We start from the raw sequence: 27,023 nt of genomic DNA, 5'->3' as shown, positions 1-27,023 counted from the left end.
TTGGGTGCAGCGTCTCTACTAGATACAGATATTTGTGTGTTTTCTAAATGTGGAACAGACAGTAGGGGTGTGACCAAATTTAACTGGCTTAGGTACCCAGCTTCTCTCTCACTGGACAAAAAATCAAAGTATGCTATTTATTTGAACAATCTTACAAATGAACATTTCAATGTTGTATTGAGGTGTTAGACAAGACACTTGTTTCTACCTAAGCTGTAGTAGATGAAGAACTGTTTAATTAATGTTTTCAACCCGTTAAGCATCCTGGAGCCATTAAATATCAGTAATAGTTAACGGTGCTTACTAATAGGACCTCCTTTTATTTCCGCAAGGCATTTGAAAAGACTGTGCATTTATACCCCTTTGCATCATAAACTGGTAGCAAGTTTATTTATTTAACCAGAAGGGAGTTGTAATGAATATGATGTATCTACATATATGTGTAAACTTGCTAAAAACAACATTTGCACCCATACACAAAAGTTTAAAAACTTTTATTTTGTTTTAAATGTATGAGTTGGTAACTGGGTCAATTGTCTGCAAGAGATCATGGAGGATAGCAAGGAAGGGGACATAACTCTTTTTTTTTTTTGCTTCATCCAATCATACTTTGAGGGAAATTCGTTAATTAATGCCAAACTTGGTTTTAACCATGTTCTTTCTCTCTTGGAAATACTGGGGGAAAATTCATATACAAACATTTTTGTTTAGCAATACAAACTGAATTTATTTTTAAAATACATGTACAACCACAGTGAAAAAATTGGTTCCATGAATTTGAGAAAATGAGAAGCAGCAAAAAAGCTGGTTTATGGTACTTTTTCAAATCATCTTTATCTATGTATTTTGATATTTAGTGAACGTTGATGTTTTTGTTAATGTATAAAGTACTTTAAACACTTCAAGCACAGACTTTAAAGGGAAGTCATTGTACTTATTTGTTTTATTCAATGCTTATTTTACTGAATTGCTAATGTAATAATTATGATAATGATTTTTATGGAATACACACTACAGACTTGATCAGGACAATTTAGGACAACAAGTAATATGAAAGAAGGAATCTCTGTATATGTACTTTTTGAATGTAAACTATGAATAAATTATTTATTAAGAATTCTAACATATGTATTTATTTTGTTTTTAGCTTAGTGAGATGATTAATCAAAGTTATGGTTTTCAAAATCAAAATTCATAACTTCATAATTATGGAAATTCATTGTATGAATATTAATTGCCTACAATTGAAAACGTAATTTTGATAAATCATCTACAAAAGGCAAAGAAATTTTGATAATACAAAGCCATTTGTGTAGGATTCTCTTATAATATTAATGGCATTTGTTACAGCAAAAATGTTACTTGTGTGATTATCTGTTCAAATGGGAAGTTTCGTTCTACATTAATGCCGCTGATGAAACTATACAAACTGTAAACCAACTTATTTTGTGAGAATTCAATTAATATTGTAACATATTGCCTGACTTATTCACAATAATTAACGCATTTTGAAAGTACAAAAAAAGTTGAAACTTTATATTTTTTTAAAATTCAAATATTACATGTGTGTACTCATGAAATACACCAATTTCAATATGAAAATAAGTTGGTTTTAGTTTAATGACTTCATCAAGTCTATTTGACTTTAATAATACTTATCTATTATGGCCTGGTTAAGAGGGCACTATTCTATCCCTCGACAATTCTATGAGGCAATAGTGACCTCATAACCAGCTGGCCATAAAGGGATGCCTCGAAATGTTATATTCATTGCATTTCCTTACCATGCTGTTACATTATAAGACCAACATATATATTATTGCAGAAATCTGTTTCTTTAAACGAGATTCTGTTTCATGAAGATTGAAAGTAGAGCAATATAGAACCAGTTCCTTCTCGTACACCACAACCTGACCACCATCTTGACGTATTGGTCAAAGCGCAAAGATATAATGATCTCATGTACTAGTGATGTCATAATAGATTCACATTTGATCTAACATCGCTTCCTCTGGCACTATTGGAAATTGTACCCATATGTGAAGCTAATCAGAATCCAGTATTATGTCACATGAAGTACAAACAGACTTCATGAGTTATCTGATGATATAGACTTTACAGTACATATTGAAAACTGAAGTACACAATTTACAAGGAAAGGACTAAAACATCATGCTAAATGCTAACCCTGAATAATCCCCCTCCCCATCCCCATATGTTTCCACCTAGAAATAAATATAGAGGGAATGGGTGGGAGAAAAGAATCAGCTACTCAAGTTGAATTTGATATAGATGAAAGGGGGGAAGAATCAGCTAGTCAATATAGACAGGGAAGGGGGAAAGAATCAGCTAGCCAATAGTTTCCCCCTTATAAATATACAGTGAAGGGGGGAAAGAATCAGCTAGCCAATAGTTTCCCCCCCCCCTTATAAATATACAGTGAAGGGGGGAAAGAATCAGCTAGCCAATAGTTTCCCCCCTTATAAATATACAGTGAAGGGGGGAAAGAATCAGTAGTCAATAGTTTCCCCCCCCTTAGAAATAAATAGACAGGGAAGGGGGAAAGAATCAGCTAGCCAATAGTTTCCCCCCTTATAAATATACAGTGAAGGGGGGAAAGAATCAGCTAGTCAATAGTTTCCCCCATATAGAAATAAATAGACAGGGAAGGGGGGAAAGAATCAGCTAGTCAATAGTTTCCCCCATATAGAAATAAATAGACAGGGAAGGGGGGAAAGAATCAGCTAGTCAATAGTTTCCCCCCTTATAAATATACAGTGAAGGGGGGAAAGAATCAGCTAGCCAATAGTTTCCCCCATATAGAAATAAATAGACAGGGAAGGGGGGAAAGAATCAGCTAGTCAAAAGTTTCCCCCATATAGAAATAAATAGACAGGGAAGGGGGGAAAGAATCAGCTAGCCAATAGTTTCCCCCATATAGAAATAAATAGACAGGGAAGGGGGGAAAGAATCAGCTAGTCAATAGTTTCCCCCATATAGAAATAAATAGACAGGGAAGGGGGGAAAGAATCAGCTAGTCAATAGTTTCCCCCATATAGAAATAAATAGACAGGGAAGGGGGGAAAGAATCAGCTAGCCAATAGTTTCCCCCCATATAAATATACAGGGAAGGGGGGAAAGAATCAGCTAGTCAATAGTTTCCCCCCCTTATAAATATACAGTGAAGGGGGAAAGAATCAGCTAGCCAATAGTTTCCCCCCTTATAAATAAATAGACAGTGAAGGGGGGAAAGAATCAGTTAGTCAATAGTTTCCCCCCCCTTATAAATATACAGTGAAGGGGGAAAGAATCAGCTAGCCAATAGTTTCCCCCATATAGAAATAAATAGACAGGGAAGGGGGGAAAGAATCAGCTAGTCAATAGTTTCCCCCCTATATAAATATACAGTGAAGGGGGGAAAGAATCAGCTAGTCAATAGTTTCCCCCATATAGAAATAAATAGACAGGGAAGGGGGGAAAGAATCAGCTAGCCAATAGTTTCCCCCATATAGAAATAAATATACAGGGAAGGGGGGAAAGAATCAGCTAGCCAAAAGTTTCCCCCATATAGAAATAAATAGACAGGGAAGGGGGGAAAGAATCAGCTAGCCAAAAGTTTCCCCCATATAGAAATAAATAGACAGGGAAGGGGGGAAAGAATCAGCTAGTCAATAGTTTCCCCCCTTATAAATATACAGTGAAGGAGGGAAAGAATCAGCTAGTCAATAGTTTCCCCCATATAGAAATAAATAGACAGGGAAGGGGGGAAAGAATCAGCTAGTCAATAGTTTCCCCCCTTATAAATATACAGTGAAGGAGGGAAAGAATCAGCTAGTCAATAGTTTTCCCCATATAGAAATAAATAGACAGGGAAGGGGGGAAAGAATCAGCTAGCCAATAGTTTCCCCCCTTATGAATATACAGTGAAGGAGGGAAAGAATCAGCTAGTCAATAGTTTCCCCCATATAGAAATAAATAGACAGGGAAGGGAGGGGGGAATCAGCTAGCTAATAGTTTCCCCCTTATAAATATACAGTGAAGGGGGGAAAGAATCAGCTAGTCAATAGTTTCCCCCATATAGAAATAAATAGACAGGGAAGGGGGAAAGAATCAGCTAGCCAATAGTTTCCCCCTTATAAATATACAGTGAAGGGGGGAAAGAATCAGCTAGTCAATAGTTTCCCCCTTATAAATAAATATAGGAAGGGGGGAAAGAATCAGCTAGTCAATAGTTTCCCCCATATAGAAATAAATAGACAGGGAAGGGGGAAAGAATCAGCTAGTCAATAGTTTCCCCCGATAGAAATAAATAGACAGGGAAGGGGGAAAAGAATCAGCTAGCCAATAGTTTCCCCCTTATAGAAATAAATATAGAGGGAAGAGGGGGAAACAATCATTTAGCCAATATTTCCCCCTAAAAAATAAATCCAAGTGGGGGGGGGAAAGATCAGCTACCCAATATTTCCCCCTAAAATTAATCAAGAAGGGGGGGGGGAAGAATCAGCTAGCCAATAGTCTCTCCCACCCCCTTGAAATAAATCCAGAGGGGGGAAAGAATCAGTTAGCCAATAGTTTCCCACCTAGAAATAAATCGAGAGGGGGGAAAGAATCAGCTAGCTAATTCTTTCCCCGGGGGAAAAAAATAACTAGGGGGGGAAAGAATCAGCTAGCCTTATTCTTTCCCCGGGGAAACTTTCAGCTAGCTGATTCTTTCCCCGGGGAAACTTTCAGCAGGTCTTCAGGGGTTTGAATTCTTTTATTTGTAAAACATGACGTCATAGTACAATGACGTCGTAGTACGATTACGTCATGACATGGTACATAAAGATATTGTGAATGGTTCTGGAAGAAAATAACAAAAACATGAGGACGAAATAAAAAACTAATATGAAGTTCCTTTGTCCCGTTCTGAATTTAGCACAGGTTTCATAAGTTGAATGAAATACATTTCTTTATTTTCTCTTTTTAAAAGATCTGAATTGGACATTTGATATATTGGTAAAATAAAAAAATTATCATTAGCACACATATGACAATGATCGTTTACTGTTAAATATCTGAGATGGTCTGTTTTGGTTTGTTGTCGGTGTAATGTAACTCTCTTTCTCAATTCCATTCCTGTCTGACCAATATAAAAATCTGAGCATTTGCTACAAATAAGTGCGTATATGACATTTTTGGATGTACAATTCATATTAGTTTTAATTTTTGAAATTAAAAACCATTTTTGAATATATAATTTTTACACTCTATAATAATATCACATGTTTTGCAACGCTTTTGCATACATTTAGTGACAGAAGTATCTTGCATTTTCGAATCGAATTTTGACGCACATAAAATACGTTTAAGGTTTTTAGGCTGACGCTTGCAATTTATTATTTTCTTGTTTAGATAAAATCAATTTCATTCTGTCGCTATTTTTCATGTAATCTTCACAACCTTTTACAATTGGAAAAATATTGTAGTTGTTTGGATTAAAAAGTACTGACAAAAGGTATTATATTGCTTTTGGATTCCACTTTATATATATATAACGCCATATGAAATTAGGGAGCATATTGTATGATGTCTGTCTTGTCAGTGCTTTTTCTGTCCTGTCCTGGTCTCACGCGGAGATGGATGAATTAAGGTATTAATTTGACATTTGTAGTTTACTGCTTGTTTTACACTTTACTGAAATTATTATGCACACTCTACATTGTTTAGATCAGTATGTATTGACCGGATGGATGGGAGAGATATGTAATTGTTTTTGAGGTACCTGAGCTAGCTGTGAAGTCTGTTGTGTTACTCTCCTAAAATTCTGTAGTGTGAATACAAACAAATGAGAGGGAGGTCAGAACTGCTTGCCTGTGAAAGGTTCACTGACATTGGAGGCAGTTAAAAGAATCCTTAGTTCATAACAAGTTGTTGACCTTCTGTAGAGTGAAATGTCACTGTTTGAAGTACCTTTTAGTGATTTTGACTGACTTGCAAAGTTTTCGTCAAGATTGAGTCAACATGAGTCTCCTTATTCTGATTTGAAGCCAGATTCATACTCTACTTAAAAATATGAAAGGTTTTCAAACATTTACCAATATATCGCCAATATGTCAATTGGTCCTTGGCTACCAGACCTGACTGTACCGTACTGATTCAATCCATTTCATTTCATCACAAATCAAGTCTTTATATAATCTGACATAGGGGCTGTGGTGGCCGAGTGGTTAAGATGTCCCAACATATTACCACAAGCCCTCCACCTCTGGGTTGCGAGTTCTAATCCCAAGTGGGGCAGTTGCCAGATACTGACCGCTGGTTGGGTTTCTTCTCTGGGTTATACTCTGGCTTTCCTCCACCATCAAACCTGGCATGTCCTTACATGACCCTGGCTGTCAATATATAGTAAAACTAAACCAAACAAATGTAATCTGACCTTTGTCGTATGGAGAGTGTGAATAACCTTTGAACTTTGATAGATATTGTTTTGATATCTGGACTTTTAAAACTTGACCTTACAAATTGATTTGATTATAACTCTTTGTTGTATACTTTGACATGGTAAAACATTATAGCTCAGATAAAATGAAAACACAAAGGCTATTGTTGATCAATATATAGCCTGCAACCTTTTTATTTAAGGGACTAATATTTTATCGTTTGATTAAATCCTGTTGCATTCTGTTATGTGATTTTTGGCTTTCTTTATCTCTGTGAATATTTCCATGTGAAAACATAATAACAACTTCAAATTTTGCAATGTGAATGTAACTTTCATTATAGATAGATTACAGCATGAAATATGGTACATTGTTTAAATAGTTAAAATGTTGAATAAGCAACAACAATAAAAATCCACACATGGAGATCGACATTTTGAAGGAATAACAAATTAAAAAAATCTCTATTTTCATGACATCCATATCATCATTTAGCTCAAGCGTGTTGTCAACGTCGAATCCAACATGGACGGGGAAGAGAAAACGGTAAAGAAAACATTGTTCTTTGAGAAGAAATTCAAAGTATTTGGAGCTTCATAGGTCAAAAACGATATTTTACTGATTGGCACGTGATTTGGACGATCCCAGACGGACAGCAAACTGAAAGAAAAGCTGTTACAGCGTGCGTTATTGCTGCCGGTTTAGGTATGAACGTGACCTTGAACCAGCTATTAAAAACAACTGCACACAAAAGCTAGAAAGAGCAAATCTGTATTGCAGCAGGTTAACTGGTTTTAACTGTTAATACACGTATTGTGCATAGTGATACGGTTGCTTTCCGGTTTTACACTAGGAAGTTGGTAAAGCGGCGAAATATGAACTAATAAATGATTGCAAAGTATTTAAAAATAAAATGCATTTTAGAAGAAAAAGGGAGAAAATAAATTTCTACCCATTCTAGTACCCTGACCAGGAATCGAACCCAGGTCTTAAGCATGAAAATCCATTGCTCAACCGTCTGAGCCTAAGAAGCATGTCCTTACAGCTTAGTGACAGAGACTGTATATATACATGTATTTAACACTAATACAAACCTAATACTAGAACAAATAATGATGTGTTGTCGGTAATACTGAACATACACACTCGCGATATAAACTTGACCAGTCGCCGATCTCGTAACATTAAAACGGGTATAAAGTCTTCATTTTTATTCCAATCTTAATGAAATTTTGTACATAGATGCATTATAGTATGACAAATCACATATCTTCTGTTGTCGTTAGGTTTTTAAAACATTTTCGATGTTACAATGTGTTGTCGGTATACCGTCACGGCAAACCTCTTGTCACTCGATTTATCGTTGACCAGCGGCCGATTTCAGAATATTCAAATCGCTCTAATTCCTTCATTCTTGCTCCAATCTTCATAAAACTTGGTAGAAATATTCATTTTAATGTACTGAATAACATATCTTGTGTTGTCTCTAACTTTTCCTTATATTTAACATGTTGTCGTTTGTTGTCGTTTGTTGTCGTTATTAAGTGTGACCCCAAATAATCATACCCTGCCTCCACTCAATTCCCAGAAGGTTATGAATTCCACCCCATTGCCAATAGTGTTGCAAGCCACGACATGGCATTTTGTGGTTGATAAAAATATATTTTTCAGATATTATCCATATGTAACTGTATTATTCTGACAATTGTGATTAATATTTAATTCACAAACCAAATACACCTCCATGTTTGATTTGCCAGAAACCGTGATGGAATGAAACACTCACAGGTAAAAAAAAATTGAAGTTTAAAAAAATGTCAGTATCATTTGGAATTTACCAAGAAGATTTTTAGCCCACCATCATCAGATGGTGGGCTATTCAAATCGCTTTTTGTCCGTGGTCCGTCGTCCGTCCGTCCGTCCGTCCTTCCGCCCGTCCATCCGTTCGTTAACAATTCTTGTTATCGCTATTTCTCAGAAAGTACTGAAGGGATCTGTCTCACATTTCATATATAGATTCCCCTAGGGCCCTAGTTGTGCATATTGCATTTTGGGACCAATCAGTCAACAAGATGGCCGCCAGGCAGCCATCTTAGATTTTGATACTTAAAGTTTGTTATCGCTATTTCTCAGAAAGTACTGAAGGGATCTTTCTCAAATTTTATATGTAGGTTCCCCTAGGGCTCTAGTTGTGCATATTGCGTTTTGGGACCGTTCGGTCAACAAGATGGCCACCAGGCAGCCATCTTGGATTTTAATAGTTAAAGATTGTTATCGCTATATCTCACAAAGTACTGAAGGAATCTTTCTCAAATTTCATATGCAGGTTTCCCTAGGGATCTAGTTGTGCATAATGCGTTTTTGGATCGATCGGTCAACAAAATGGCGGTCAGGCAGCCATCTTGGATTTTGATAGTTAAAGATTGTTATCGCTATTTCTCACAAAGTACTAAAGGGATCTTTCTCAAATTTCATATGTAGGTTCCCCTTAGGGCTCTAGTTGTGTATAATGCGTTTTTGGATCGATCGGTCATCAAATTGGCCGCCAGGCTGCCATCTTTGATTTTGACAATTAAAGATTGTTATCGCTATTTCTCAGAAAGTATTGAATGAATCTGTCTCAAATTTCATATATAGGTTCCCCTAGGGCCCCAGTTGTGCATATTTCGATTTGGGACCGATCGATCAACAAGATGGCCGCCAAGGAGCCATCTTGGATTTTGATAGTTGAAGTTTGTTTCTGCTATTTCTCAGAAAGTACTGAAGCGATCTGTCTCAAATTTTATATATAGTATGTTTGCAAAAGTTTGAAAAGCAGAGAAAAGATCCCTCTTTCCATTGTCAGACATAGATCATTCTTTGGTGGGCGCCAAGATCCCTCTGGGATCTCTTGTTTTTAAATTCAAGCTAAAAACTCTTTGACATTATATTTCTTTCATAGTAAAAATTTGTAGGTTGATCATTCCATATATGGATAATGTCATATTTGGAGTGTGAGACTTTCTAATGAGAAGCATCATGGCAGCCATGTGAGCCGTGTCAGAGATGTGAGCCATTCTAATGTGCTTACAAACATAATTTAGACATGTAGGTGGGTAAATCAATTTATGTTAGATATTGTTGAATTTAATTACAAATCTACTTGACACATGCAAATTGTAACATTTTCACCGCTGGAGGTTTTGCAACACTGTAGTCAATGGGACAGAAACGTAGCTCTGATGATGACCATCTGTCAGATATCTTCCGTCCTCGATAAAAGCTACATCATTGCCGCTAACCTTACACCAATGTGCTGCTTCATTTTTCTTTACCTTCATGATCAGTTTCTTATCAGAAATTAAAATCTTGTGTTGGTAAAGACACTGCTTGTCAGTTCATGTCCATAATTATTGAAACTGTGTGGGTTGCACATGCACTACTCTCATTGAAGTTTCACAGCACAGCAATAAAAATTGTGGTACCTGTATATAAAATTATTGATCCATACATATTTTCTTGCAATCAAGCTAGTTATGATTTCAGCATCATTAATTAGCCATATTTGATTGCATTACATATACTTACTTAAGACTAATTTATCTCTATACATTAGCAACTTGTATAGACAGTCTTTGACAAAGTATCATAATTACCAGTACCTTTCAGAGTGATTGAGGACAATTGCGCATTGATTCTAGACCCATCTATCCATCTATCTGGCTGTAATTTAGCTCTATTATAATATTTCACTAAAGACTTATTATGAACAGATAACAATGCCATCTTTGGAGTTACAATTGGTGCATATTACTGCTAATGGAGCAAAGTAAAAACAAAATTGCTCAAGGTTATATATACACGTTTGGATAAGTTTTATATCTCTTTTTTTATAGGCAATGTGAACTATGAAAGATTCAAATCACGACCTGATATTCTTTGTTTTACAACCAAAATGTCACAGTCAGTCTTTTCAAGGGAAAATTATATAGATTATGACTTTACGTCTTGTGAGCCGTCGATAAAAACAAATGTTATGTTTGTTTTAAACAAAATGATATGTTGATAAATAATATGTTGTTATTTTTATTTATTTTTTATTTATAAATATAAAACTAATTGACAAGGAAATTTTGATAGTATATACCATATTTGTAAACAACAGTTACTTACAGCACTATAGCACCCTTATACCTGTAAATTCATTATGGAATATTTAGATTAATACTTGGTAATATTTATTCAGATGTTGTTTCATATTTTCAAACTAGAACCTCTATACATGTACTTTCAGTATGTAATACTATATGTTACCATGACTGAAAAATTTTCCTAAATGTCATCAGAATGTATCCAGAAAAGAGCTTTTCATCTTTGATGTTCTTATGTCACCTTGAAAATTTCTTTTGTTCTCATTTCAGGAATTTCGGCAGGTTTCCTTAAAGTTGCCCTCGGACCAGTTGGAGCAACCAAGTCATCTAGTATTATTCTCCCCAGAATTGGATTATTTGGCAGATTTGTATCACCAGGCAGTAAGTATTCTCACATTTATTTAATGAATGATATCAGATGTGTGCTATTGTTCCATTTCTTCCACTTTATTAGCTCACCTGGTCCAAAGGACCGAGGTGAGCTTATGGGATACCGCAGCGTCCGGCGTCCGGCATCCGTCGTCCGGCATCCGTCGTCCGGCGTCCGTCAACAATTGACTTCTTCTCCATAACCGCTGGTCGGATTTCAACAAAATTTGACTGGTAGCATCCTTATGGGCTACTAACTGAAAATTGTACAAATAATGGGGCTGACCCCCCGGGGGCCTGAGGGGCGGGCCCAAAAGGGGTCAATTTGGCTATTTCCATATAAACGACTTCTTCTCTGAAACCAAGTATGGGATAGCACCCATAATGCAATGGTAGCATCCTTATAGGGTGGGGATTCAAAATTGTACAAATAATGGGGCTGACCCCCCGGGGGCCTGAGGGGCGGGGTCAAAAGGGGCCAATTTGGCTATTTCCATATAAACGACTTCTTCTCTGAAACTAAGCATGGTATAGCACCCATAATGCAATGGTAGCATCCTTATAGGGTGGGGATTCAAAATTGTGCAAATGATAGGGCTGACCCCCCGGGGGCCTGAGGGGCGGGGTCAAAAGGGGTTAATTTGGCTATTTTCATATAAATGACTTCTTCTCTGCAACTAAGCATGGTATAGCACCCATTATGCAATGGTAGTATCCTTATAGGGTGGGGATTCCAAATTGTGCAAATGATGGGGCTGACCCCCCGGGGGCCCTGAGGGGCGGGGTCAAAAGGGGTCAATTTGGCTATTTCCATATAAACGACTTCTTCTCTGAAACTAAGCATGGTATAGCACCCATAATGCAATGGTAGCATCCTTATAGTGTGGGGATTCAAAATTGTGCAAATGATAGGGCTGACCCCCCGGGGGCCTGAGGGGCGGGGTCAAAAGGTGTCATTTTGGCTATTTCCATATAAATGACTTCTTCTCTGCAACTAAGCATGGTATAGCACCCATAATGCAATGGTAGCATTCTTGTAGGCTGGGGATTCCAAATTGAGCAAATGATAGGGCTGACCCCCGGGGGCCTGAGGGGCGGGGTCAAAAGTGGTCAATTTCCATATAAATGACTTTTTCTCTGCAACTTAACATGGGATTGCGCTCATAATGCAATGGTTACATCCTTATAGGGTTTGGATTCAAAATTTTGCAAATGATGGGGCTGACCCCCCGGGGGCCTGAAGGGTGGGGTCAAAAGGGGTCAATTTGGCTATTTCCATATAAACGACTTCTTCTCTGCAACTAAGAATGGAAGAGCACTTATAATGCAATGGTAGCATCCTAATAGGGTTGGGATTTGAAATTGTACAAATGATAGGGCTGACCCCCGGGGCCTTAAACGGCAATAGATGCGAGGTCAAAAAGGTCAATTAGGCTAATATTTTTCATATAAATTACTTTGTCTCTGAACCTATGTATTGGATAGCATATTTGTATGGTATCAATAGCATCATTGTATGGTTGTGATTCAAAATTAAACTTTGGGAGTCAATTTTGCTTATTTTTAGCCCACCATCATCAGATGGTGGGCTATTCAAATCGCTTTTTGTCCGTGGTCCGTCCGTCCTTCCGTCCGTCCTTCCGTCCGTCCGTCCGTTAACAATTCTTGTTATCGCTATTTCTCAGAAAGCACTGAAGGGATCTTTCTCAAATTTCATATGTAGGTTCCCCTAGGGCCCTAGTTGTGCATATTGCATTTTGGGACCAATCGGTTAACAAGATGGCCGCCAGGCAGCCATCTTGGATTTTGATACTTAAAGTTTGTTATCGCTATTTCTCAGAAAGTACTAAAGAGATCTTTCTCAAATTTCATATGTAGGTTCCCCTAGGGCCCTAGTTGTGCATATTGCATTTTGGGACCAATCGGTTAACAAGATGGCCGCCAGGCAGCCATCTTGGATTTTGATACTTAAAGTTTGTTATCGCTATTTCTCAGAAAGTACTGAAGGGATCTTTCTCAAATTTCATATGTAGGTTCCCCTAGGGCCCTAGTTGTGCATATTGCATTTTGGGACCAATCGGTTAACAAGATGGCCGCCAGGCAGCCATCTTGGATTTTAATACTTAAAGTTTGTTATCGCTATTTCTCAGAAAGTACTAAAGGGATCTTTCTCAAATTTCATATGTAGGTTCCCCTAGGGCCCTAGTTGTGCATATTGCATTTTGGGACCAATCGGTTAACAAGATGGCCGCCAGGCAGCCATCTTGGATTTTAATACTTAAAGTTTGTTATCGCTATTTCTCAGAAAGTACTGAAGGGATCTTTCTCAAATTTCATATGTAGGTTCCCCTAGGGCCCTAGTTGTGCATAATGCGTTTTTGGATCGATCGGTCAACAAAATGGCCACCAGGCAGCCATCTTGGATTTTGATAGTTAAAGATTAATATCGCTATTTCTCACAAAGTACTGAAGGGATCTTTCTCATATTTCATATGTAGGTTTCCCTAGGGCTCTTGTTGTGCATAATGCGTTTTTGGATCGATCGGTCAACAAAATGGCCGCCAGGCTGCCATCTTGGAATTTGATAGTTAAAGTTTGTTATCGCTATTTCTCACAAAGTACTGAAGGGATCTTTCTCATATTTCATATGTAGGTTTCCCTAGGGCTCTTGTTGTGCATAATGCGTTTTTGGATCGATCGGTCAACAAAATGGCCGCCAGGCTGCCATCTTGGAATTTGATAGTTAAAGTTTGTTATCACTATTTCTCAGAAAGTATTGAATGAATCTGTCTCAAATTTCATATATAGGTTCCTCTATGGCCCTAGTTGTGCATATTTCGATTTGGGACCGATCGATTTACAAGATGGCCGCCAAGGAGCCATCTTGGATTTTGATAGTTGAAGTTTGTTACTGCTATTTCTCAGAAAGTACTGAAGCGATCTGTCTCAAATTTTATATGTAGTATGTTTGCAAAAGTTTGAAAAGCAGAGAAAAGATCCCTCTTTCCATTGTCAGACATAGATCATTCTTTGGTGGGCGCCAAGATCCCTCTGGGATCTCTTGTTCTAATTGTCAGAGTCTTTGTGATAATTACTAACAAAAAACCAGGTGAGCGATACAGGCCCTCTGGGCCTCTTGTTGATATTTTCTATGATTGTTTGTGCGTATATCATCTTAAGATACCCGAAACATACAAATGAACATGTCTGTAAAACAAATAGGATCACGGCAGGATCTAAGGAGAATCAGCACTGAACAAAGGGGATACTTAGCACTGAACAAAGGGGTATCTGAACCTAATCAGCACTGAACAAAGGGGTATCTGAACCTAATCAGCACTGAACAAAGGGGTATCTGAACCTAATCAGCACTGAACAAAGGGGATATCTGAACCTAATCAGTACTGAACAAAGGGGATATCTGAACCTAATCAGTACTGAACAAAGGGGTATCTGAACCTAATCAGCACTGAACAAAGGGGATATCTGAACCTAATCAGCAATGAACAAAGGGGATATCTGAACCTAATCAGCACTGAACAAAGGGGTATCTGAACCTAATCAGCACTGAACAAAGGGGTATCTGAACCTAATCAGCACTGAACAAAGGGGATATCTGAACCTAATCAGTACTGAACAAAGGGGATATCTGAACCTAATCAGTACTGAACAAAGGGGATACTTAGCACTGAACTAACTGGATACCTGAACCTAATTGACACTGAACAAAGGGGATACCTGAAACTAATAAGCACCCAACAAACGGGATACTTGAACATGGGTTATGTGTTTAAGTCTTATTGGACGAAGACAAAAAAAGATTTGGAAGGAAGAGTGTAATGTACTATTATCTCAGATGAGAGGTAATATGGGCATGAGTTAACCACAGGCAGTTCTATTTAGGTGTGTACACAAGATTCATATCAAGAACTTCATGTTTTATGAAAAGATTTCACATGATATATTGATGAAAGGGAGGTAACTCATAATTAGTTACACAATCTATGTGTGAAATTAAAGCTACCTGTGAAAAGACTTTTTTTAGATGGGCATGCCACACACTAATCTTTAACACTGATTTAGTTTTCACCATAGAACTTGTATACTTTTTTCTGGTTCTCAGAAAGGAAACAATAAGCTAAAGTACGTATAAAAAAAAACATGAAAGTGAGCGAAAATCCCCATTTTTTAGGCGCTAACCAGGTTGTTCAACAGCAAAACTGAGACCTTGACCTATCATTCTCAGGTCAACGAGGGTCCAAAAAGCTCAAAAATCATACTAAACAACCTTCCTTCGTCAAGAAGCAGAAGGAGCCCCAGGGGTACTGCGATATTTGGCCTGTAGGATGCCGCGGGATGAAGGGCTACCACGTTTGTGTTCAAATAAATGACCTTGACCTTCATCGTCAAGGACACAGTGCTCAACTAGGCTAAAAATCCTTTAAAACAATCTTCTATGTTGATACACTCAGAGGCCTAGAGACCTCATATTCAGGCCCGTTGGTCATGCTGGGAGGTGAAGGGCTACACCAAGTTTGTTTCACAATAAATGGACCTAGCACCATCATTCATAGGTTCCCCGAGGGTCTCAAACAACACAGGCTAAAAATGTTTAACCCACAATTTTCTTCTCCAAGAACCAGGAAGCCCCACTGGCGGTACTGCGATATTTGGCCTGCATTTTTGTAGTATTCATTATTAGTATGCCATCTTCCATTGATGAATCCACAATTGTTTAATGATCAGTGGTGTCTATATATTACTTACAATGTTCATCACATTTCTTTTTTCTTATACAATAAGTGGTTTAAGTCCTAAAGAGGAATTTAATCTCAAAACTAAATTTGTGTATATCTACGTAAAGTCTGGAGATACTGATCCCATTTCCACTGTATATTCCAGTTATCGGGGCAGCAGCCTATGTGTATGCTACAAGCTACGCTGCCGATTTTAGGAAAACATCTGATGAGGTCAACCATTTCATAGGAGGTGCAACTGCTGGGGCCATTATCGGACTGAGACGTGAGTATTTGATACTTTGGATTTTTACATCTTAATAAAGCAGAAGAATGCATGATCTTGACATAAAAGTTGACAACTTTAATCAATGTATCAGTGTTTAGGGGTTTTTGGAAGAAACTATAACAAATATTACTATGCCTCCACTTCATTCACAATATCTATCTAACTTCTGTCCATCATAGAGCTTTGAATGATTGGGGGGGGGTTGGGGTTAGGCTGTATCAGTATTTAGGACGTTACTACACCTTGAGATATATAGATTACAAGTTAACAAGCTGTTATAAATTGTTTACAAGTAAATTGCATGGACAATTATGATATGCGAAAGTAAATCACCACAAACAAAGCTACAAGTACAACATATCTTCTAAGCTGTATCAAAATAGCAGTGAAAAAGTAGATAGGCATGGGAAGTAAAGTCAACTCGCAAATAAGTTTATTTACAGAAGTCGCTTTTAATATTTATTGGTACCTTAGAGAGTAAATCTGATTTGATGAAAAGGTCCTACTCAGTAATCAATATTTTTGCAGTTATCAACATTTAATTTGTTGTAAGACTTTGGTCAGAAGATAATGTTCTTTATGCCTTTGTCGTTGTAGACCTGAAGCCTTTGTTGATAGTATCCCGGAGCGTTGGGTTAGGGGTAGTAGGACTGATGGCAGCTCAGATAGCCAACAAACCTTTCTTTCAGGAGTTTAAAACTGCACCCGCATGGAAACCGAGTTACATCATTTTTGGTCACCGCGAGAGGACACCGTCAAATTTAGAACATAAACCAAAATAAAATGTTGTGACAAATAAAGACAAAACTTTTAGAGCATCAGGTACATTAACTTTTGTGAATTACCAAACTTTGAAATGTGTGACACGCAGAGGAAAGACAGGCTGCGTCATCAATGAAAAAACTGTACATTGGAGGAAACAGCACGAGAGATTGTTAGATTTCAAAGGAAATTGGACAGGATTATATGCTAGAGCATTGACAATACTTTTCTAATTTGTGAGTTAAAATAAAATTATAAATTGTGTGTTTTGTTCTTGATCTTTTTCAACCCAAATCTGAACTGAAGTAAGAGGGTATACTGAAATTAACGTGTCAGTCCGTCTGTCTACAGAAAAAACATTGCCAGTACTGGAGCCATGGGCCGTTTTCGTTTATTCGGAACAACCGGTTCGACCGTTGGTTAAAGTAATTATTTCAATTATAAGTTCTGACCGGCCTGCAATTTTTGATACAGGCCTGTCAGGGCTTTGCCAAGGCTCGCCTGAAAACAATGTAAAATCACCAGGTCCGTCTTTAATTAAAAAACTAACAACTAGGTCCAACCAGTCAAACCATATAATCGAAAACGGCCATGGTATCGGATAAGGGGAGGTAATTAGCCATTAGTTTACAGTTGTAGTTTGACTAATTGTAATTTAGACAAACTCTTTAATATCCGATTCCTTGGGCTTATTAGAGATCAGTTCTATTTGGACACTAGTTTTAACATACAGTACTGTAGCAGCAATAGTTCAAACTTTTATTACCTCACTTAGGTTTTTACTCCTTCACAAAGTGAACTTACCTAGGTTATAAGCAATGATGGTTAAAAAATTCAATTGATTCAAAATTCCAGATGGCCTATATTTTTAACTTATATACACAACTGATTACAGCAAAGGATTAACTTTATCACAACTTTTCCATAAAGTAATAGTACTATTTGAATCTAACAGTGGAGTCTTTTCACTTATTGAATGCTATCTAATAAACCAGAGTTTTCAGGGAGGATATTTTCTAAATCTGATAACTCGAACTATTTTATACAATCAGAGATTTGACAGTAGACATGTTTTATACCTTACATTCTTATCAAATAGTACTGTCGGGTAAAGGAAATGTTGAATTTCATATTGTATCAGATAGTACTATCATGTACAGAAAACGTCCACTGTCAAAACTGTGGTTGTATCAAATATTGCCATCAGATATAGAAAACGTCCGCTGTCAAACCCTGGTTGTGTCAGGTATAGAAAAAATCTACTGTCAAATATTTACTTGTACCAAATACAGAAAACGTCCACTGTCAAAACTTTGGTTGTACCAGATAGTACCACCAAATACAGAAAACGTCCCCTGTCAAATATCTACTTGTACCAGATAGTACCAGCAGATACAGAAAACGTCCACTGTCAAATATCTACTTGTACCAGATAGTACCAGCAGATACAGAAAATGTCCACTGTCAAATATCTACTTGTACCAGATAGTACCAGCAGATACAGAAAACGTCCACTGTCAAATATCTACTTGTACCAGATAGTACCAGCAGATACAGAAAACGTCCACTGTCAAATATTTACTTGTACCAGATAGTACCAGCAGATACAGAAAACGTCCCCTGTCAAATATTTACTTGTACCAGATAGTACCAGCAGATACAGAAAACGTCCATTGTCAAATATTTACTTGTACCAGATAGTACCAGCAGATACAGAAAACGCCCCCTGTCAAATATTTACTTGTACCAGCAGATACAGAAAACGTCCCCTGTGAAATATTTACTTGTACCAGCAGATACAGAAAACGTCCACTGTCAAATATTTACTTGTACCAGATAGTACCAGCAGATACAGAAAACGTCCACTGTCATATATTTACTTGTAGCAGATACAGAAAACGTCCACTGTCATATATTTACTTGTACCAGATAGTAGTGTAATATAAAGAAACGCACACTGTCAATGTAACAGATATACAAATCAGATACAGAAAACGTATACTGTCAAATCTCTGGTTGTAACAGATAGTAAAATCAGATATAGAAAATGCACACTGTCAATGTAAGATATTAAAATCTGATATAGAAAACACACAATGTCAATGTAACAGATATTAAAATCAGATATAGAAAACGCACACTGTCAATGTAACAGATATTAAAATCAGATATAGAAAACGCACACTGTCAATGTAACATATAGAAAACACACAATGTCAATGTAACAGATATTAAAATCAGATTTAGAAAACGCACAATGTCAATGTAACAGATATTCAAATCAGATATAGAAACTGAAAACACACACTGTCAATGTAACAGATATTAAAATCAGATATAGAAAACGCACACTGTCAATGTAACATATAGAAAACACACAATGTCAATGTAACAGATATTAAAATCAGATTTAGAAAACGCACAATGTCAATGTAACAGATATTCAAATCAGATATAGAAGAAAACAGCAGATGTGAAGTGCAGTACAAAGACCGTTTTTGTTTAAGTAATTAATTCAAGTATGAATTTGATACGGGCCTATGAGGGCTTGGTCAAGACTCACATGAAAACAATATTAAATTACCAGGTCTGTCATTAATTAAAATACAAACGACTAGGTCCATCCAGTCAAAATATATAAATGAGAAAGGTCCAGCTGCTTAAGTATATGAAGAACGAATCTTATTAGCTTCAACAAGTAAATCTATCTCTATCGATGGAGATTTTGCCAATAATACCTTTTGGTAAGACGTCTTCTTATGTTGGCATGTATGTTACATATTAATATGAAATAATAATCATCGTCTACTTCAGTGTCTGACTTACTAATTGTACAAAATCCTTGATTTTTAGAAGAGTTGAAAAATAAAGTAATGAAATTAATAAAAAAATGGACCACCTACAAAATAGCCCCAAGATAACAGTAGTTGTAAATATCATCAAGATCGAACAAAAATGTTGGCAAAATCAAAACAATAACTAGTACTGTTCGTTGATTAAAAAAAGATGTCAGAAGGATTGCGATATAAAGAAACACACGGATGTCAAGTAATGAAAGAATAATTTATAATAGTAAAGTAGATGGAAGATTTAGTTCCTCTATAATACGTGTGATAAATATTAATCCACGTGACTCATCCTTTGACAATGCAGACGTGTACCCGAGAGCTGTCTAGTTAGTGTATTTACCAAGTTTACATCATACAATGAGTCAGTACCCTGTATATCTGGATACAGGTAATTACCCGACATTGGTGCTCGTCATCCTTACGGTCAATATCAATAAACTTGGAAACAAGTTCCGTCATATCTAAATCAGATATATGTTTATTACATGTACATCTGTAAACGATATTCCCGTGAGTAAAACTTCACAGGTTTCTGAAATTGAATCAATATCAAAATTATCAAGAGACTCAAAAGTATAAGTTATTTATTTTCTCTTTCCCACCCATAACATGTAAGTGTAGAATACAGATGTACGTAGGGCCAAGTGGCCGTCTTTTTAGCTAATGTTGTCATACGAAGACCAGGCTCAAATGCAATAAATATTTCTATATATAGAACCGAAAATAACGCTGAGTAAAACTTTCCATAATAACTTCATTACGAATAGGTAAAAAATTGGTTATTTGTTAATACGTAAATGTTAGAATATTTTTGCGATTTATTCGTTTGCAAAATATGCGAAATCTAGTCGAATACAAAAACTTAGTATTTTTTACTAAACTTTATATATCGTTACCAATAGTTCATGAATAAGGGGAACTGAAAAAAAAAATGATATTACACTACCCAATGTAATACAATTTTAACTTAGCACATTACATATATATATATATATATATATATATAACATATTTGAGTTTTGGAGGATACTGGAATCAGCTTATCTGTCCGTCTGTCTGTCTATCTGAAAAAGACAATGGTCGGACAACACTTCCGAAACTACTGGCTCAATTTCAACGTTGGCAGCAAATGTTGGAGACCTGCCGAAATTTTGGTTTGTAATGGTAACCAAGTCACAATAGCCAATAATTCATTAAATTGGTTTTGGATCAATTTTGCTTTACTTATTAATCATTTTTTATTGTATCATATGAATGTTTAAACTTGACTCACCACATGGCAAACAAAACGAAGGAACATCCTATTTTCATAGTCACAGACAAGAGGTAGCGATAATATTAGTTAGCTTATTGGCCTACAGTTGTAATTTTACCATTAATTCCATTGTTGTTTTTAAATGCCTTTTGCCCATTGTTCTGTTGTCTGTCCATTATAAACTATTTCTTTTTCAACTGCTAATACTAAGTTCCTCTTGGTCTCCTATTGCCGACAGACCATTTTTTTATTTAAGTTTGATTACTATTATTTCTAAGAATGCGTTTCCCTTTCCTAGCTATAGTTGAGTTTGGTCCGTTTTTGGTATCTAGGATTGCGATAATTGGAGATTGTTACTATAATTTCTTAGGAGACACTGGATGAACCTTGCTCAAATTGCAGATGACTGCCCCCTTTTTATGTTGATGAGATACAAAAAGCTAAACAGATAAACGTGTGTTTATAAATCATTCAAGCCCCTTTGTTTCACGATAATTCCTTAACTTATGGAAACTCCTTGGTTTAATATTCTCCAAGGAAAATGTTACAGAAAACAGATCACCTGAAATTCCTTAACGCCTGTAAAGTTTTCCTATGAGAGTTTTTAACTTAAAGTGAATAGTCGGGCAAAGAAAACCAGTCTAAATGCGTTCATTGGCCTTCCAAAAGTTCTCACATATTAATACGACGGTCAAGTTCTGGAAAAGTTGAAAGCATTGAAAGCGAGGCTGCGTGGAAATGTAACCACGGACATAGTGAGCCGGGAGGACGTTTTAAAATTCCCATACTTTAAATTAATTTCTTCGTACGCAGACAGATTTTGACGAGAGATTTTATTTTTCCATTTCATAAGAAATTATACTGGATACATTCACACCATTTTTACCGACTTTAGCCATCCTTGCCCGACTGTTCACTTTAAGGAATGTTCATGAAACTGGGCCCAGGAATGTCTGAGTTCCATTGAGTGGCGCCGTTTGGAAATCTAAATCCTGGCTATATAATTCATTTCTGCAGTGACGATAAGCTTTTGTATTGACGACAGAGTTTTGTATATTTCACAAATAACTGTAACTATTATACGTGACAATATCCATCTTCTAATACGTAAAATGTCCGTAAACATATGGCACTTAATTACCAGGACCGGTGACTACACAGGCTAATTAAACCAAAGCAAGGTAAATGTGTAACCGAAATACTGCTAATTTGATGGCATCCATCTTAATCCAATTGTAACCGTCCAATTCGGCGATGAGTTCTGCGTGGTCAAGAAATATATACCCTACAAACAAAGGAGGGGTATAAAACTCGGAACCCTAACGAAAGGTCCACATACTTAGCAGACGATCACTTGCAATCGCATCCATCGACCACCAGCATTACCATGTTTGGAGTTGTAGCTTTCTTCGCCGCCCTGCTCGGAGGTAAGTCAACAATAAACATACTGTATACCGATCAAAGATTTATTTTCTCCATATCAATTCAATTTTGATTTATTTTAAGATAAATAATACCTTATACATGTGACATTTCTATGGTGATCAGGAGTCAATTATTTCACTCAGTCACTTCAAGTTGTAGGCTGATGAATAAAGAACTTTATTTGTGTATTCTTTAAGGATATCAAAACAATTTAGCCATTCTTTTATGAGCAATTTATCTTAATTCAAAGTTAACAAAATAGAACATATATATATATATCTACAGCTATTTTTGCATTATTGCCAAAATCAATAAACAAAAGAGTATCTAAAATAGCACCCTGCTGAACACCTTTATCTAACTATTGCTTGTAATTTATCGATAATACAATGAAAATTTAATTGATAGATCTCTTGGTCATATCATTTTATTCTATCAAACAAGTTACTGATTTGTTTTAATACTACCATATAAATATTTCCACATGAGTTTGTAAATGAGTTGATTTTAACAAAACTTTGCAAGCTAGGAAAACGATAGCCTTAATTTAATTTCAGCACTTTTTTCATATTTTGGTAAACGTGCACACTGGGATATTTTGTTTTGTTTTGATGTTAAGTACCATTATGTGAAGAAACTTCAGTTGTTGAGAATCTATCTGTTTGTTTTATTTATTAATCTATAGTAACTTACACATGTTGGTAGACATTTTCCGAACGGAGTTATTCCAATGTCATTTTTTTAATTCTAAACTTCCGTTATCGGACTGTTTAATGACTTTATGACTACATTTCCAGCGTGCCAGGGTGCCACTTTTGACATCGCCCCTTATAACACATCCGTGGAGATCGGAGGAACAGCAACTATGGCTTGTATCGTCAGCAACCTGGGATCCGACAGTGTCACGTGGAAAAAGGTTAGTACCTTATATGGTCATAATATTATGCATGTGGTTTGATGTAACCATAAATGCCTAATACCTATCACAGATAACTACCTGTGTCTATAACCACCATCTAAACCTACCACCTGTCTATACCTACCACCTGTCTATACCTTCCAACTGTCTATAACTACAATCTAAACCTACCACCTGTCTTTAACTACCACCTGTCTATACTTACCACCTGTCTATACCTACAACCTGTCTATACCTACCACCTGTCTATACCTACCACATGTATATACCTATCACCTGTCTATAACTACCACCTGTCTATAACTACCACATGTATATACCTATCACCTGTCTATAACTACCACCTGTCTATACCAACCACCTGTCTATACCTACCACATGTATATACATATCACCTGTCTATAATAACCACCTGTCTATGACTTCTACCTGTCTATACCGACCACCTGTCTATACCTACCACCTGTATATAACTACCACCTGTCTATACCTACCACCTGTATATAACTACCACCTGTCTATACCTACCACCTGTCTTTAACTACCACCTGTCTATACCTACCACCTGTCTATAACTACCACCTGTCTATACCTACCACCTGTCTATACCTACCACCTGTCTATACCTACCACCTGTCTATACCTACCACCTGTCTATACCTACCACCTGTCTATAACTACCATCTGTCTATACCTACCACCTGTCTATACCTACCACCTGTGTATAACTATCACCTGTCTATACCTACCACCTGTCTATACCTACCACCTGTCTATAACTATCACCTGTCTATACCTACCACCTGTCTATACCTACCACCTGTCTATAACTACCACCTGTTCATAACTACCACCTGTTTATAACTAATCATATACATAATCATCAATATTTGTAATAAAATTATGAATTAAAATAATTCATACACTTCTGTTAGTACTAATAGTTTCTTTTTACTATTTTGCAGAATAGCAATAACTATTTAATTTATATCTTGCAGGTGTCCGGCTCTACACAAACTACAATCTCCCTTGGAACTCAGATTCTTGCCAGTGCTACCAAATACTCTATTGTCGGCACGTACAACTTAACCATATCCAACGTGGCTTCAGACGACATCGCTCTGTACCAGTGTACAGTTGGCTCCACCACTAATGAAGCTTACCTCCTCTCTGTTGGTGAGTATAACTTGTATTCTCCCCTAAAACATGTATAAACTGTTCTTATTCCTCAGTCGGACTAGTTTATGTTAAAATTTTAGGGGTAATTAAATTAATAAATGCATTACAATATCTAGTTGCTATGACATTTGATTTTAAATCTTTAAAGCAAAAAGATTAAAAATCTGCACAGGCATGCCATGCATACCAAGATTAGACCTCAATATCACAAGATAGTTAAAAACTCATCAACAATGTTTCTGTGTTACAGTTTTGCCAACCAATGTGTCCGTGTACTGGGAAAGTTCCCCATCAGCTGGATCCACTGTTAACCTGACCTGCAGAGCTACCTACGGAAACCCACCTCCCTTCCTTCGCTGGTACAAAAATGATGTCGACTTCACACAGGATGCTTACTACTACACTGAAAACACTCTCTCCAGTGGTAGGTCTAAATTCATTTTACCGGTATTTGTAATTCTAAGGCCATATACAGTAGAACATAAGTTTAAAATGAATACTCTTACAATGAAATTATGGTTAAAATTTTCATTATCCATCTCATTGGTTTGTCAATACTGTATTGTTCATAACATTACAATGTGCAATAAAGTTAACTCCCCTTAACTAACCAATTACTTATACAGTTATCTCCCCTTAACAGATTACTTTTATCTCCCCTTACCAGACCACAAATGCTGCAGTTATCTGCCCTTGACAGATAACGTGTTATCAGGAGACACCATATTCTAGCACTGATGAAGACATTCATTCTTAATATTTTTGATCTCCTTTACCAGGATATGGAGATGCTAAGAGCTCTGTTGCCATCAGCCTGGTATCATCCGACCAGGATAAACTTTTCCGCTGTGAGGTTCACTACGAAGGCTGGTACCGAGCCATGGAGTACACCCTCCAAACACAACTCAGTAAGTACTATTTTATTGATACATACAGGCAGACCTTGGCCACTGTCAACACAATTAGACCTGTGAATAAAGACCACTTTGATAAAAACAGCCTTTTTTCTTTGTCACTTGATACCTATGTTGAAACAAACTGCTCTAGACATAAATAAAAATTCTTGTATATCTTCAAGGTTGTATAAGCTGATATTTAATACAGTGAATTACCATGAAATAAACATTTTAAAATTTACATTATATCAATGTATCATTTTTACAGGTGGAAGCAGTGCCATCAAGAGCCAAGGAATCCTTGCCGTGCTCCTGATAGCAGCCAGTACTCTACTAAGGAACTTGTAATTCCTGTGTAATGACTATCATTCCTCACTGATGGCTTCCACGAGATCCCAGCCACATTTGACGAACAATGTCTTGTTCTGATGTGACTACCATGGTGCTACGCTCCAGGTTTCCACATATGTCCATTTTAGTAGATCTAATTAGGAGAGTTTACAGTTCTAGTATGTAGTTTGTGTGTAGAATAATTATCTTACTGACAGATTATGAAACAAATCGGCCATTGGCTATAGTTTCAATATTGATATTTAGCAGTTTTTCTGTTCTCAAGTTTTACCAAAATGAGATTATATGAGTGACTTCTAGTCTAGATTAACTCATTCACTCCTGTAATTTCACAATGGACTGTCCCAGTCTAAGAATTGGAAGGGTTTATGTGTGTGTTCAGGGGTGAATCAGTTACAGTTACTTAGCAACCCATCCACAGCTACAGGTACAATATTTCTGATCATCACAAATTACACAGGCTGATCTTGTATATTAACACACATTAGCCAGCGATAAAATAGAAGTTTACCTGGTAGTTGTAAAACTACCGTTAATGATAGCATTGAGTTAGAAGATAACTATAACTACGATGATGAGATATGATTGGACGCTAAGGGAGAACTTAAGATCACAAATGGACATAGTGTGGAAGAGCTTGTCTCACTAGATTTGTCCTTGACATTTTCGATTTTCGATCTCCTTTATCCTTAACATGAAGGAGTTAACTCTGTTTCTGGGCAACATCAAGTGACCTTTGACCCATGGACCCATGACTGGAGGACAACCAATGAGAATGACAATAAACTGTGATAGAAATTGTAAATCATTTGTCAAATCTAACATGTTATAAAGTATTGTTTTGGAATGTTTTCTGTGAAATAAAGTATTTGTATTTATATGTCAATGTGAGTGTTTTCAATGATCAAACAAAACATTATACAGTTGTTGACTAGGGTTGAGGGCAACAGATGATTTGTTGAACCCGAAGACAAACTGTTGCCCGAGGCCGAAGGCCGAGGGCAACAGTTTGTGTGAGGGTCCAACAAATCATCTGTTGCCCGAAAACCCAGCCGATAACTGTTTTGTTATACCCATTGACTCAAAAAAATGCATTGACGTCACAAATTGTAGGTGTGGCGTCACTCCGGTCCAACAGCACATTTTAACAGTCGATTTTAACAGTTCTTTGGACCGCTCGACAGAACAGTTCATTTATTGGCATTTTTGGCAATAGCGTTTATATAGGAACTATTTTATAGGGGTATAACAATGAATTCTGTCAGCATCTGTTCATGAAAGTAGCTCATCATTGATACATACATATTTCAATTCACTTGTCTCTTCCTATATTGTAAACAAACTTTCTTTCATTTGTGATTTAATTTCAAATTCACGAAAGTTTATCACTGCAAATTAATATCTGAATCACTTATATTGATATGAATTTCAAGTCAATTTG

The 27,023-nt window shown here is 36.7% G+C and overlaps 2 protein-coding genes across 2 annotated transcripts; both read left to right on the top strand.

Moving 5' to 3' along the window:
- Positions 1–6,932: 6,932 nt before the first annotated feature.
- Positions 6,933–16,972, top strand: LOC138325979 (NADH dehydrogenase [ubiquinone] 1 alpha subcomplex subunit 11-like). The gene is given in 5 exon segments (XM_069272019.1): positions 6,933–6,989; positions 6,992–7,127; positions 10,823–10,933; positions 15,824–15,943; positions 16,544–16,972. Coding segments are annotated over 5 exon segments (594 nt in total). The 5' UTR covers positions 6,933–6,947; the 3' UTR covers positions 16,729–16,972.
- A 5,160-nt stretch (positions 16,973–22,132) lies between these two features.
- On the top strand, positions 22,133–26,462 carry LOC138325977 (cell adhesion molecule 2-like). Its single transcript, XM_069272017.1, has 6 exons — positions 22,133–22,239; positions 23,035–23,153; positions 24,155–24,332; positions 24,586–24,759; positions 25,115–25,243; positions 25,500–26,462. The coding sequence occupies exons 1-6, from the start codon at positions 22,200–22,202 to the stop codon at positions 25,577–25,579; spliced, it is 720 nt and encodes a 239-aa protein (XP_069128118.1). The 5' UTR covers positions 22,133–22,199; the 3' UTR covers positions 25,580–26,462.
- The last annotated feature ends 561 nt before the right edge of the window (positions 26,463–27,023 follow it).

Source organism: Argopecten irradians, chromosome 6 (genome assembly GCF_041381155.1).
Source record: "Argopecten irradians isolate NY chromosome 6, Ai_NY, whole genome shotgun sequence".
Lineage (NCBI taxonomy): Eukaryota > Metazoa > Mollusca > Bivalvia > Pectinida > Pectinidae > Argopecten > Argopecten irradians.
The sequence above is the reverse complement of the archived record's forward strand: the minus strand, read 5'-3'. Positions and strand labels throughout refer to the sequence as shown.

Bases quoted from the DNA above. Each gene is read 5' to 3' on its own strand.
- LOC138325977 (XM_069272017.1), top strand. From the start codon at position 22,200: ATGTTTGGAGTTGTAGCTTTCTTCGCCGCCCTGCTCGGAG. The intron at 22,240-23,034 runs GTAAGTCAACAA...CTACATTTCCAG, and splicing joins CTTCGCCGCCCTGCTCGGAG to CGTGCCAGGGTGCCACTTTT. The intron at 23,154-24,154 runs GTTAGTACCTTA...TATATCTTGCAG, and splicing joins ACAGTGTCACGTGGAAAAAG to GTGTCCGGCTCTACACAAAC.